The sequence below is a fragment of the Centroberyx gerrardi genome, chromosome 16, assembly GCF_048128805.1.
Source record: "Centroberyx gerrardi isolate f3 chromosome 16, fCenGer3.hap1.cur.20231027, whole genome shotgun sequence".
Taxonomy (NCBI): Eukaryota; Metazoa; Chordata; class Actinopteri; order Beryciformes; family Berycidae; genus Centroberyx; species Centroberyx gerrardi.
In genome coordinates this window covers 17,050,019-17,065,414 of record NC_136012.1, presented here as the reverse complement: position 1 = coordinate 17,065,414, position 15,396 = coordinate 17,050,019, and the positions used below count along the sequence as shown (strand labels likewise).

At 41.3% G+C, this 15,396-nt stretch overlaps 1 protein-coding gene across 1 annotated transcript; it reads left to right on the top strand.

The window, feature by feature from the left end:
* The first annotated feature begins 1,853 nt into the window (after positions 1-1,853).
* Positions 1,854-15,297, top strand: zdhhc2 (zDHHC palmitoyltransferase 2). Its single transcript, XM_078289075.1, has 13 exons — positions 1,854-2,067; positions 4,953-4,979; positions 6,937-7,031; positions 7,783-7,903; positions 8,144-8,213; positions 8,316-8,348; positions 9,845-9,965; positions 10,378-10,510; positions 11,733-11,859; positions 12,489-12,581; positions 13,332-13,447; positions 13,576-13,650; positions 13,733-15,297. Exons 1-12 carry the CDS (start codon positions 1,941-1,943, stop codon positions 13,614-13,616), a joined length of 1,104 nt encoding a protein of 367 aa, XP_078145201.1. The 5' UTR covers positions 1,854-1,940; the 3' UTR covers positions 13,617-13,650; positions 13,733-15,297.
* The last annotated feature ends 99 nt before the right edge of the window (positions 15,298-15,396 follow it).

The following is a 15,396-nucleotide window of genomic DNA, read 5'->3' as shown; positions in this document are numbered from 1 at the left end:
AGATCAGCTTACGCAGGGACAGCACCTCCCCTCCTCCTCCCTCCCAAAGGGCTGCAGCTAAAATCCTCCACTAACCCCCAGAGCCAGCAGGCCTCCAACACATTGATCGAGTCTGTGGCTTTCATTGTTTAACTACAGGCAGCTAACAATGTTAATCATTTCTTACAACAGGGGAGTTTCCACCTTGGATAGTAAAGGGAAGTGCAGATGCCTTTTTTCATGCAATTGGCAGGGATGACCTCTTTAGAAATATGCAAAATACTGAAGCCATATATTAATTCCACCCATGGGGCACTGAGCTTAAATTACTGTTGGTTTTAGAGGAGCAATGTATTAATGTTACCTTCCTTTGGGCTCTCCTAGGAATAGCTTACCACATTATGGAAGTCTTTTCTTCTTTACAATACGTTCACTGGTAATGTGTTACTGAGGAATACTTATTGTTTCCAGGTAGGATATTTGCCTTGGGTGGAGTTATGTGTTGAATAAAGACGCTAATCACAGGTATCAAGATTTTACATGCTGTAATGCATGTTAATCAGACTAATGTCTTCGTTCTTTGCATCATAGGGGAAACCATTTGTGCCAGTTAGATAAAGTGAATGTTTAAAACTGGATTAGTTAGTCTACCTCTTGAATCATTTTGGGAACTTCTGTCATATACTACTGTTTTGAACAACAGGCCTTGACTGTTACATTGGTGTGAGAGCGCAGGTGCATTTATACTGAGTGCAATAAATGAAGGTGAAATATTTGGGGTCTTGGTTATTTTGTGCTCTCTCTTTCTCTTTCTCTTTCTCTCTCTCTCTCTCACTCACTTTCTCTCTCTCTCTCTCTCTCTCTGTCACACACACACACACAGGTTGCTTGGTTGCAATTATGGTTGCTATTTTCACACGTCAGCTAATAAACTGTGAACTGCATCACACCTTCCCTACCAGATAAATTGCTGTTACTTTTTTTTTTTTTAAACCACAGTGAACTAATTGCTGGACTACAAAATACTAAATAGGCCACTATATCTCAAGATATTCTCCACTTGAAGGAAAATCATTAACAATATTAATCATGGGGAACCTGGGGCTGTTTAAATTTAGGAGGAGACTAATCTGGGACTTTTAATCTTTAAATGATTGATTCAACAGGGTAATAATTTGTAGTCTCATACTCTAATCCAGTGGTTCCCAAAGTGGGGTTAAGGGGTCTTTAAGGGGTTACTAAGGGAATATGAGGAATAGTTTAATTTAGCTATTATTTCATTCATTGGTTTGGAGTTATTGCAGTGAGAGAATATGAATTTCTATTTCTCCCCTCAGTATAAACAGTCCAGTTCTGTACCAAATCAATAACCTTCTCAGGTGGGAGTCCCCCAAAACCTGATCAAATGGGGCTCTGTGGTCTAAATGTGTATCTCTTTGGGGGGTGAACGGGTGTGTTAGACCTAAAAAAAAAAATCCAAAAACGCATGAGGACCCCTGTTCTAAAATAGCACTTTTTTTTTTTGCAACACACTTGGACTAAAGATCTGAGCTTGCAACCTATCTGTTCCTGGTGAAAAAAAATGTGCACGGTTTGCAGCACCCCGCGGACGTCATGGCAACTTGTGAAGAAGGGGTGGTGCTGCGCTGTCTGGTGTTTTCGTTGTAGCGCTCAGCGGGACGAGGGGAAGCAGTGCAGCCTCTCCTCCCAAAAAAAAAAAAAAAAAAAAAAAAAAAAACCCACGCCGGCCGAGCTGCTGTACTGTAGAGGCGGGCGGGCGGGGAGGATGTTGCGTCTGAGCTGCCGATTAGACTGATCAGACCCGGAGCAACGATGCAGTGACAGACAGAGCCGGTCTACGGGAAAAGAGAGAGAGAGACAGAGAGAGGGGGAGAGAGAGAGGGGGAAACACACTCTCACACACACACGAATGTATTTAAGAAATGACCCGCTCGTAGACTATGGCACCGTCGGGCTCGCGTAGTATCAAGCGGGGCTGTCAGAGAGTTTTGTACTGGATCCCGGTCCTCTTCATCGCCCTCATAGTGGCTTGGTCATACTACGCCTATGTTTTACAGCTTTGCGTAGGTAAGAACTCAGCTGCTTGGATAGTGTGCTGACAGGATGGGAAATGCCTCCGACTAGTGTGTGTGCATGTGTGTTTTTTTAATCTCCCTGTCTTGTGTGTGTGTGTGTGTGTGTGTGTGGCTATCCTGTTTCATTAGTTTGGGGTTTTTTTTGGATGCAGAAGACTGGCTTGTTGTTTACGCAGTGTTGATAGTGTCAGGCACATGACAATAACACTGTGAAACCGACAGACACATGACATACTTGCCTGAATGGTTTTACTCAGAGCGGTTGTGAAAGAACGAATGAATGGATGAATTATGAGCATGTTGTAGTTGTGTTTTCAGGTGAAGCAATTGCCAGACAATGATGTCCATGTGCATTATCATGATTGAAAACTGTGTTTAAATCTGTCTGTCTGGAGAATGTGTCTCATTTTCATTCATGACACTGACGGGATCAGGATGGATTGACTACATCAGCCTTTACTGTGCCCATAAAACACACAAGTGAGTGTGCAGGTTGACGTTTTTATGACTATATGAGATCAAGACCTCTTTTTGGATGTGGATCAGCCCATATGCCTCATGCATCTGAATACCTGTCTACCACTAGCTTACACTATCAGCATTATCTGTCCCTAAGAAGACTTACTGTAATAGCTTTGGGCCATCTAGATGCTGGGGTTCATTATATCTGCCACTACTACACTACCAGCATTATCTTTTTTGGCAAGAAGACTTACTGTAATGGCTTTGGGTCAACTGCTGCTTTCACGCTCTGTCTGGCTCAAAGCAGTTTCGCAGGGTGTTGTATTGTGTGGTATATGGGCACAAAGCTTTAGTGAATGGTGAACATAGAGTTGACCTGGATAGTGAGTAATGGTTTGCAGTTTGTCTCGGAGGAGTCTGAGCAGCCTACTCTGTGCTCCATTTGGCAGCATGTCAGCCCACCAGGAAAGAAAATCTCCTCTGTCAAAGGGGCTGAAATGGACACTTTCTAATGAGAGCCAGACAGAGCCAAACACGTCTGAATTAAAGGGACGGAGCGTTTGCTGTTTTGATTATGGTGGTCGTTTCTTCTCAGATCTTCTCTCTGGAATATTCAGCCAGGCATGCAGTTATTTCCACCTGTTATTGGAAGTGTACAAATCACTATCGGTGCAAAATGATGACATTATCAAAGTCTTTACATCCATTTTGAGCATTGGGGTTCAGAGGAGAGTTGTAGTGCCATGTGTGTCACTGGGTTCAACAGCCTGTCCCAGGATGAACCTCTTCTAAAGTTACGGGACACAGTGGGTCTTGTGCCATTCATGGGATATTCAGACATTCTTCATTACTGCAGGGTGACAGAAAAACACAAATCCAAACAGTTAGTTTGATTAGGCTTGGTGTCTTTTTACTGCGTTGCTGTCAAGTGTGTTGTTTTGCATTCAAGCAGAATGAGGAAAACATGTTGTGGTGCTTTCATGTCACATGGAAATATCCATCCAGCATAGAGGAACAGCGGGGCAGGGCAGGACACTCGGTTGCTCAGGGCCAGCATGCGCGCTGTGGAAATACAGAGATAATTGTGTGAAAGTATCGTCAGCTGATACCTCTCGTTCAGCAGCTCAGTTAATCCCATTGTCTGACTCACTTAATTCACCCCAAGCAATCTGTGCTTGACCCAGTTTCTTTTAAAGCGCTGAACATCAGCCACTGAACATTGTTTGTTCTTCCGAAGTTGGCAAAATTTGAAATCAGTTTTTTGTTTTCGTGTTGTTGCGAACCTTCAGTCTTCAGGTTTGCACAAGAGGGCAAAAAGGGAACACGGACATTGCAGTGGCCGTACGTCATACAGGCAAATTGTTTTCATAGAAACATTAATAAAGATCCATGCACATGCCCTTAACCATCCCTCTCTCCCCACTCTAGCACACACACACCCTTGTGTTTCTCCCTCAGACCCTGGCAAGGTGGCGTGCACACGGTTTTTGGCTGCATGCCTTGATTCACCTCCTTGGCTCACCTTTCCTCAGTTCCTGCTGTATGAGTGTGTGTGTGTGTGTGTGTGTGAGAGAGAGAGAGAGAGAGAGAGAGTGTGTGTGCATGCTGCTTTATGGGCTAATTGCTAAAGATGGATGATTCTGTATGCTTTGTTAATGATTGCTTAGTTATTGGAGAAAATGTAAACCTGTGTCTGCTAATGTGCCAAAGGGGATCCATTTGTACACAAAAGAAAGAAAGAAAGGACCAAAGCAACTCTTCTTCAATTGAAAAAGTTAAAAAGCCTTTACTGAATTTGGCAATATGCCTTCATTTGGGAGTAAAATTGCATTTGATTGATACTAAGATTTTTCTGGTGTTAAATTGCGAGTCCAGAGCATTAGGGTGGCGTTCATGTGAGTTTTGGGGTGCTGATCTGGTGTGTTGGGTGCTGATCTCGGCCTGGTCAGCAGCTTTTCCCTGGTCCCCACCATGGGAGCGGCTGCCGCTGTCAGCATTCACACACAGACTGTGCAGGACGCCACTGTTGTTTTCACAGCCTTTGTGTCAATGTACACTAATGCTTTCCTATATAATCAGGACAATGAGCCTAAATATTGGATTGGGAGCGTGCTGTATAATGATTTTGTTTCATGGGTTTTTTTAAGCACATTGATCTGTTCTGGGACATTTGGGATTAGAGCTTTATAGATTCAGCATTTTTCAGTTTTGATTTGAATTTGGCTGGCATTGATTGTCAGTCAAACACGTGTAAATAAAAAAGCCTGGATGCACTCACTGTGTAAAGGATTAAAAATACCAAATGTGAAAAGGTGAAAAGGTCCTTCTTTACCAATGCGGTCTATACTCTCTTAAGTGTTTCACCTTCCTTCGTTCTACATGGACCTGACTGTCTTTTCATCTTTAATTTTTCAGAGTCCATCGACGACATTGGAGAGCAGAGTAAGTGTTTCTCCTGCATTATAATGCTGCGTTTAATCTTTGAGTGTCTCTATGATTGAACCTCTCCGCTGAGCAGTAATGACTAACAGCCACAGGTGGAAGGTTTCCCTGCCTCGCTCAGAGCCTTTCTGCGGCCATTTGTCAGCCGCTGCTCAGGTGCTTAGCAGTGTTGTGGCCAGAGGAAGTCGGTCTGATGCGGTCTGTCTATTAAGTCTGATCTCCCTGCAGAGAGGCGGCTCAGACCAAACACCATTATCAGCCTGTGTCATCAGACTGGAGGTGTGCTTGTAGAATTAGAGGAAGGTGATCCCGAGTTGTAGATCCTGAGCCTTGAATCAAATCGTCTATAATACGACTTTGTCTTTGCCTCAATTAGACGTTTAAGTCGAACTAGCACCCAATGTGTATTTTATATCCAGACAGTGTGAAACTGAATTCAGATCAACCGAAGTGACCAACATAAAGATATAATAATTTTGTCTTTGGTTATGAGCTCTGGTATCTAATAAAAAAAATGTATCAGTTTTCCAGCATTGCTACTCTTCATTTTCTCTTTGGACTTTCTAGTGCTGAAATCATTTTTTTCAAAATTCTGGGAATATGAATCAAAACTCTATTTCATGCCAAAGATGGGGTCAGAATTTGGTATGTAGCTATGTTTCATTGTCATGGTCAGTTACAAGTGCCGCAACACAACTTTTACTCAACAACACTGTAGAAAAAAACATCCTAACAGAAATCTTGCCATAAGACATGTTCAATATCTGAGATATTCTGTAAATAGGAAAAAAGGAAATGACTGGTTGCTCTATATTGTCAAGCTGGGATCAAAAATGTATCGGGTGCTCTTGGAAACGGGGAAAAAAAGTGTGCTACAAACCGAAGGACAATCCAGGCACTCCAAATATATAATCACGAGGGAAAAAAAATTCTTAAAAAGCCTTTATTGTAGTGGCTAAATCATTAAAAAAGCCAACATGTTTCGACCACTGTAGGTCTTCTTCAGGGCTTTAAACATAGACAATGCGGGTGTGGCCTCACCTGTATAATAGCAACAGCCAATGGGAGGCAGGCACATGACCTGGATAATCATATAACAGGTGAAACAAATTGAAAATAATGGGAAAAAAAATATATATATATATAATTAAACCAAATAACATGAGAATAGATTACACAGAAATATAACATGTACATCATACATAGGGCATAGATACCCATATATAAGTTTTTCATAGGCTGTGAGAGAAAAGGAGAGCCTACACAGAGAAAAATTACAGAAAACGTGAATTCTGTATCCTCATTGAGACCAGGATACTGTAACGCATCCAGTCGATGGATCCAAAAAGCTTCCCTTTGGTTAAGTTTCCGTATTCTGTTACCACCCCTGACCACCGGTTTAATGTGCTCAAGGTTATTTGGTTGAATTATATATATATATATATATATATATATATATATTTCATTATTTTCAATTTGTTTCACCTGTTATATGATTATCCAGGTCATGTGCCTGCCTCCCATTGGCTGTTGCTATTATACAGGTGAGGCCACACCCGTGTTGTCTATGTTTAAAGCCCTGAAGAAGACCTACAGTGGTCAAAACATGTTGGCTTTTTTAATGATTTAGCCACTACAATAAAGGCTTTTTAAGAATTTTTTCTTCCTCGTGATTATATATTTGGAGTGCCTGGATTGTTCTTCGGTTTGTAGCACACATATTCTGTAAATAGTTAAACTATAATAGGAAATATGTTAGGTTATTCAAAAATAACCTAAATGGCTATTAGATTCTGAATTTGACATTGAGGTGGAGCTGTGAACTTAAGAATAAAAGGCTATTTTAAAGCTTTAACTGATTAATTGCTTGATTATTCCAAAACTAAAATATACTAAAATATATAGAATTACCTATTACAGTATAGTAGATAACCTGTGCATGTTTTTCTCATTTCAGTCGTGTTTTTGCTGGTGTACCATGTCATTTTCATCCTGTTTGTGTGGGCTTACTGGCAAACAATCTTCACCAAGCCTATGAACCCCCTGAAGGAGGTGAGTGTGTCTGTCTGAGTCCGACGCAGCTTTATTACAGGCGAGGATGATGAGGCTCTGTGAGAAGTGCAGATGTAGGTTACAGCCTCCCGGTGTGATTGAAAGCTGCATTTAGAGTAATAATACTTTCCTGTGGAAGCGCCTGGAGCAGCTTTCTAATGGCTCTGTTCCTGACCACAGCAGTTCAGCTCTGCTTGGTGAATACATACATCTTACAGGACACTCAGAAAAAAAAAGCCACCTTGCACTTCAATTTGTGCCAAAGAGGCAAAGCACATGCCGGCAATATCCCCCTAATATAAATGCCATCCTTTATGAGGTTTGATTGTTAGATCACTTGTGGCATTGAGATTGTAATAAAAGCGAGATTTCACGTGTGCCGCGCTGTTTGTTATCGTCAAAGTTATCGTAAAGTTATTTGTCTTCAGTGTTCAGTCATAAAACGCCTGAGTGGCTGAAAGTAATATCGCAGCTCTGTGCTGCCTGCTGGGGCAGAAGGAAACCGAGCCAAAGCAAAGGGCAGAAACAGAGAACTCCCCTTGAAAGCCCCTTGTAACACATATTACCGCACTACTGCTACCAGCACAGCATGTAGTCCATTTGCCGAAATATATAAAAATGTGTTTTTTTTACGAGTCCAAAGATGTGATTCATGGGAAATAAACAGCACTGGTCATAGATAGAGGTATAGATAGATCACATATGTTTTTTCTTTCTTTCCTTCTTTCCTCCTGTGTTCTGCCCTACATAGTTTCACCTGTCCTACTCAGACAAAGAGCTGCTGGAGCGTGAAGATCGGGGAGAGTCTCAGCAGGAGATACTGAGGAGAATAGCCAAGGATCTCCCCATCAGTACTCGCACCAACTCTGGAGGTACAGTGCACTACACTAGACTGACTAGAGAACAGCTTTACCAGGCACACTGCGGATGGTAAACAACGCAGAACATCAGGTTCTTCTATGCGAGCTGTTACCAGTCTGTCTTGCAGAGCGGTCTAGACTGACATGCAAGTTGAGCCGCCCCCTCAAAGCTCATTCCACCTTGTTAGTGCCTGGTGAAGGAATAGGAGAGGCTGCTGATGGTGTGTGATTGAATTGGCTGTCTCTTCTCAGCAATCCGTTTCTGTGACCGCTGCCAGCTGCTGAAGCCTGATCGATGTCACCATTGTTCAGTCTGTGATAAGTACGGCTCTCTGCTCACGCATCTATATGGAAAAAATACCTACAATATATTGCGGCCTGACAGGCAGCACTTACACTGAGCTCTTACCCTGCTGTGTTACAGATGCATCCTGAAGATGGATCACCACTGCCCATGGTATGTAGTAGAGCTGTGTCATCAATCATGCAACAGGAATAGAGGATTAAAAAAAAATATATTAGTATTACTGAACACTTTGCACTCATATTTGTTACATGGTTATAACTACATTATCTGCAGGGACATTTTTATTAAAGGTCCTATATTGTTCAGTTTTCATGGTTTTGTTCTCAGATATTGTGGCTCAGGATAATGTTCTTCATGATGGTTTGCAAATACATGTAGCTTAGTTAAAAGGGTATTTATTGAATGAATGTGAAGACTAAGGGTGCGATCACACCTACGGTTTGTTTTCTTTGGTCTGAACCACTGTGGAAAGGATTTCTTTGTTGCATTTTTGTATTTAGTTCATTTGTTTGTTCACACTGCCCAATTACAAGCCAGGATTTGTAAACAAAAGCCACATATACTTACAAGTAGCTCATGTATTGGACAGTTGATTGGAGAGTTTTGGTAACTTGTCATCCCAAGAGGTTGGGGTTCAGCATTTGGCTGATTTTGGCAGCAGGAGGGAGTCAAAACAAATCCGATTCCAGTTCCTGTAACTTTAGCTGAGCATGATGAACTTGTCTGCTCTGTTTGCTGTAATTCACCTTCTCTGGTGCTCGTACCAGTTAAGAACACAGGAATAAATAGCTGAATATGAGCATCAGTCCAGACTGCAGTTTGCCCTCAGCTCATTTTTGTTATACTGGGCTTTTCAAGCATGCGTTAACTACTGGCTATCAGATGTCAGCATCCTTCTCCTTACACCCATAAAACTGCATGTTTTGGGGTCGTATGGATAACACTCTCACTTCTAACAAACTGCACCACAGTTTGCTAGGAGGAGGACCGAGACCTTGGTGCGGTTATTTGGTGCCACCTGAGTTTGAATGTCATTGTTCTCACTTGGCCAAACAAACCGAACTAAAGGAGGAAATTCTCCAGCGTTTGATTGAAACATGCCTGGTGTGAACGCACCTTCAGTCCTCACAGGCAGAACAGTCACAACACTGGAGCCTAATTAGCAGAAAATACCAGCTCCTCTAATTTAAACAAGGTAAACCTGCTGAGTAGAGGCTTTCCAGTTAAATGCTGCAAACTGGCCTGATTGGACAGATTTCAATAATTATTTAGTGAGGGGAGTCAATTAAGACCAAGTCCGGTTGTGATGCGTTGACTGGAGTTAATCTGTCTGTAAAAAAGGGTGGATTTTTTAAATTGCACTAACTTTAAATGTAACCACTCAAACAAAATCAAATTATAACAATGTCTATGTTACAATTTGACCCTCCCACCTGTATCCCTGTATCTAGGAAAGATTGCATATATACTGTATACTTACAATGATAGATAGATAGATAGATAGATAGGTAGGTAGGTAGATAGATAGATAGATAGATAGATAGATAGATAGATAGACAGATAGATTTGAGTTTTTGCATTTTCATCCCTGACTGTCGAAGTGTACTAATGATAACATTTCTCTACACTGACCTGGATCATTTCAGGGTGAACAACTGCGTGGGATTCTCCAACTACAAGTTTTTCATGCTCTTCTTGGCATATTCGCTACTCTACTGCCTTTTTATTACTGCTACAGATCTTAAATACTTCATTAAATTTTGGACAGTAAGTATGGCTGCAGTACCATTCTGTTTAGCTTGTATGAATGTTTGATTACACTCTGCTGTTTTCATTATAACCTATTGCTTCAGCACAGAATATCTGAAACAACATCTGAACAGACATCTGGTAATATGCGTGCTGTTTCACGTATGTGGTATTTCTATTTTTTTTTTTTTTACAAGGCTGAAGGTAAAGCACATGACCGTCTGAAAGAATATCTGGTATGAGCCAATCAACCGATTAGTGGCACTGAAATAGGAACAATGAACAGATTTAATAAGCTCCCCCTAGACTAGTTTAGCAGCAGTTTATCAAATCCCGCTTAGTACCTAGACTACGCCTGCTGACCAGCTGTAATTCACTTTAGGGCAGTCTGAGCTTGTTTAGCTGTGCTAATGTGCTGCTTGTTCCCCAGAACGGCCTGCCAGACACTCAGGCGAAGTTCCACATCATGTTCCTCTTCTTTTCTGCCTCCATGTTCTCGGTCAGCCTCGCTTCGCTCTTCGCCTATCACTGCTGGCTTGTCTGCAAGAACAGATCCACTCTTGGTAGGTGGCATACTTAATGCCTGTGTGTGTGTATGTGTGTGTGTGTGTGTGTGTGTTTGTGTTCTCTACAGTAGATGCCAGGGTTGGGGTGAATTCAGGAATGAACTCATCAATTCCAGTTGGAAATTGAAAAAAACCTACTGGAAACTGAATTGGAATTTAATTGGTTGAATTTAGTTCGATGAAATTCTGTGAAATTTTGTTTTTTCTTTCCACATATCTTAGATTACTGTACATGTAGTGTTATGTATTATCTGAATATCATAAAATGTTAAAGGTACCTTTCAGGTGATATTCGATGCATAACATGAAATCATAATGCATGATTGAATGTATTTGATTTGTTTCACTGTCTTTTATTTGATTCATAATGTTTGATTTATAATGTTTAGCAAGTCAAGACATTCTCTCTTAGAAGTGGAATTTCATGGAATTTAATGGAATTCTATTCTGTTTCCCGTCATTCCAATTCAATTCCAATTATGTTTCCTTGGAGCTGGGTGACATTCCAATTCCATCTCCAGGAACTGAATTGGACTTTACCATGCATTCTTAATTCAATTCATGAATGACCCCTACCCTGGTGGATGCAGTATGCATCCTCAGTGGGACGGCACATTGATCTTGGTGCATCTTGAGTACCTGGTTTCAGTCTTCACAGTATTTGAAGAGTGTATTCTTCGCTCTGTCTTGCTGATGAAGGATGCTTTATTCCATTTTTCCCACCGTCAGTCAGAACAGAGTAACGTCTTCATCAGCGCAGTGATTTGATGAGACTCGTTGGCCTGTTATCAGACAGAGCGGTTTCTCATTATGTGTGGCACAGTGCTGCACTTTGTCTCAGATCGAGCAGAGTGGATTATCCAAGGAGTCTGTTACAGAGTAATGCTAAGACACAATGCCCAGCGCAGTAAGGAGCTTAGTAACGGACCCTGCTGTGGCAGCTCGGCGGCACAGTCACACCTGGTAGCACAGACTGGGATCTGCCTATCTCCAACTGGGATCTGCTTTTCCTTTAGAACAAAGACACTTTTATTCAAAGTTGTTTCAATGATGCCATTATGCAGGATGAATGGTTAATGTGTTTATCTGTTATTTGAGTGAACTCCTGTTATTGTGTGAGGAATACATGACCTGAACACTAGAAAGGGAGGAGGAATGCTATATTTATTTCATCATTTTCATGCCAAGCTGTTCCTGTTTTCCGTTTCCCTCCTCCCAGAGGCCGTGCGCGCCCCGGTGTTTCGTCATGGCACAGATAAGAACGGCTTCAGTTTGGGCTTCAGTAAGAACTTCCGCCAGGTCTTTGGTGATGAAAGGAGATACTGGCCTCTTCCCATTTTTTCCAGGTACGTTGCTTTGGCCCAGTCTCTCTCATTTTCCACCAGTTAAATTCCTTCTGTCCTCTCTGCTTCCCTTTAGCTGATGGTGAAACTGTTGCTTGTTTCTTTGTGTAGAAATCGAATAACAGCAATAATAACAACAACACGATTATTACTTTTTAAACTTTTTAAAGGAACTCACTTTTGAAAAACAGTCTCTTTACAAACTTCAGATCCCACTGTAACTGGAAATAGAAGTCCATTTTACACTGACGTTTGCAAAACAGATTCAAAGTCTGGAAGTTTTTTTTTAATAATGTAATCCAGTACACATTACTGGTTACTTATTTAAATAGTAAGCTAAACCCCTGCAATACTTAAACACAGGAAGGCAATCTGATCACTTTGTTACCTTTAGGTTTATTTTCTTCCAACATCCATAGAATATGTAGTTTGGCAAACAATTTTGTCCCAAGCAATTTACAATTTGCATTTTATTATTATCATCATTTACAACCTTGATTAACCATTATTTCAACATGTATGAAATTCTATTAATGTGTACGATCTCAACTAAATACCTTTTTGGAATAAATTATCAAGCACTATGTATTTCAATATCAAGGTGGTCTTTCTCCTGTGTTTCCCGTTTCCAGTCTAGGTGATGGCTGCTCCTTCCCCACCTGTCTGGTGAACCAGGATCCGGAGCAGCCGGTGTCTCCCACCGGCCCAAACCCTGCCAGCAAGGGGTAAGAGGCCAGCTGTCTCACAGCAACTCTGAGAGGAAAAAGAAAATGAAACAAGTGAAACATGTCGTCCCCCACGAATGATGCACGATGAGGCACGCCTTGGGCCGATCAGTAACAAGGCGCATTATTCCTCCAAGTTTCATCAAAATCAGACAATCGATGTAGCAGTTACGGCCTTTCAAAGTCTGAAATTTTGATCTTTAATTAGAGCGTCCCCATCAGGCCAATGAGTGTATTTTTTTAAAGGCCAGATCATGCTGCCAAAAAGCGTTTTGTCAAAATCAGACCAGTGGTGTCTGAGATATCAGTTAAGAATGTTGACCTTTAATGATAGGGCCTCCATTAGGGCTATCAGTGTGATTTATTAGGAAAGCTGGATGTGTGTACCAAGTTTTGTGACTTACAGTGTAGTAAAATAACATTTTGTCAAATTTTAACCTTCAATTATAGCGCCCTCATGAGGCCAATCAGTGTATTTTTTTAAACGGCAGAACACAGTACAAAAATGCGTCATCCATCCAAGTTTCGTTAAAATTGTACCAGCGGTGTACCAGTTGTAGCCTTTAAAAGTTAAAAGGCATTTTATAGCGCTCTCATCCGACCAGTCAGTGCCATTTATTAAATGCTGAAACACAGTGCAAAAATGCATCATCCCTTCAAGTTTTGTCCCTTCACTTGGCCAATCAGTGGACAGGACAACAAAGTTCACACTGGGGTTTTGCTGTTGGTTTTATTGGGTGTTGTCTCCAGTGCAGCAGAGGGCCACCAGTTCCCATCCAAACCACTGAGGGAGTCTCAGAGTCGACTGCTCACCAGCACCCCCTCCTGGACAGAGAGTGAAACTGCAGAGGACAAAGATAAGAAGGGTAATGGGGTTTCCCTTGAGAGCTCGATCATGTTGTCCCATGAAAAGAAAAAAAACAAAAGTGCTATGTTAGTCATGAAGCAGATATTGTATGATGTGGATGATGGACGTTTGTGTGTGTTTGTTCAGGTACAAGCAACCCAGTGATGACCATAGAAAACGAGGCGTAGCCCCAGTTAGGATCGACACCTTCTACCCAGATAAGTAAGTTTACACTGACAGAAAAATCATCCACATATATCATGATGTAAAAATAATACATTGAACTGTTTATTTCATCCAACAGGTCTATGCTGCCCCCTCCCCCCCCCAGTGTTTGTGCCTATCAGACTGTGATGTGGTGGTGACATCAATGTTTGTCGTTTTTTCCATTAATCCACACTGCTTCTGATTGGTTTACTTGACTGCTGTTAGGGCTCTTGACATCACACAGAAACCACAGAAAATATCCTCTCATCCTCACAGAACTAAATAAATTAGTATTAATATTAATATTGGCAACAGTATCGACCACTATCTGACTCTCTGTGGGCCTCAGAACAAGTGGATTGAAATTGCATTCCAGTAATCAGACTTTTTTTCAAGTTTGTACATGAATAAGCACAGAGCAGCAATGTAACAAGAGAGGTTTTGCACTTTGTTGTCTATAATATGAAATGAACCTAAGCTGCTTTTGTATGGTACAATGCGTGTTACACTCTTTTCTCTTTTTTCGCAAAGGCCCTGATAATGATTACTCAATGGAAGGTGAAGAAAACTCTTGTTGAAAGTCACATAATTATCTTTAATGGTTTTATTTACTTTTGTTTGTACTCATACGCATAGTTTAGGACATAAATAAATGCAAATATAAGTTTGCCAAACCTTTGCACATAGGTTACTAGTGGTATTAATGTGATGTGACTGACATTCCTTTTAGAAAGCAGTGACAAACAGGCCATTTGTTTTTTTCAGTGTAATACTTGGTGGAAATCTGCATTGTCAAGTGTTTAACAGAAGTGTGTGTGTGTGTGTGTGGGGGGGGGGGTCAGGCTTTTCACAACCACACCACACCACCATGTTAAGTGTTGTGAAAATCGAACTGATGCATGCTTTCATCTCAGGATGTCAACGCAAAATACCTTGTTGTAGTGAACTGTACCACAAGATGTTTTCCCTTCTCTTGGAAAGAATGTGTGTAAAGTAGTAATTAGTAATTATTGGAATAAGGGCTCTACTCTGTGACTGAGGACGATTCTTGTATTATAGCATGAGTGAGGACGCTGCTGTCACACACATACAGTACCTGAAAACTGCTATTCCTCTGTACTGCGACAGCGTGCTTCCCCTGCCAAATACCTAGTGCTGTCTGGTAGCCTACATGTCAAACTGCCAGCCAAAGATTCCTGACTGTTGTCTGTGGAGGGCTGGCACACCGGCCAGGGATCCCCAACACACCAAGCCTCGTTCTGATGCTGCATTTTCCAGCAAAATCTATTCCACTTGACCATCAGACTACTTCAAAACAGCAGATACTGTTAAGTTTTCTTGTATCTCACGACGACATGACGTTATGGTAATGGATGTACTGCAGAAAAAAGATGAATTGCTCTGGCTGCTTTGTATATTTTTACCTTCTGAGGATTGTGTCTGTTCTAATCTTGGGTTTGGAAGTGACCGTACCATCACTGAAAACGAGTTTTTCTTTTTGAAGAATGTATGCTTGTTTCAAAAATGCTTCATGGTGACAGTCATGTCAATCTATATTTTTCTATTCCTCTGTCTGTATGACTCTGAGACAACTTTATGGATGTGTGGGGCAATGTACTGTACAGTTGTGATGCCTTATAACAATAAATTGAGGTCATCTTGGGTCTTTGCTTTCTTAGTAACCCCTAAGAAAAACTGCCACATGGTGACAATGAATGTCTATTTAATTTTGAGTCATTAAAGATGTAATAGTCAAGAACG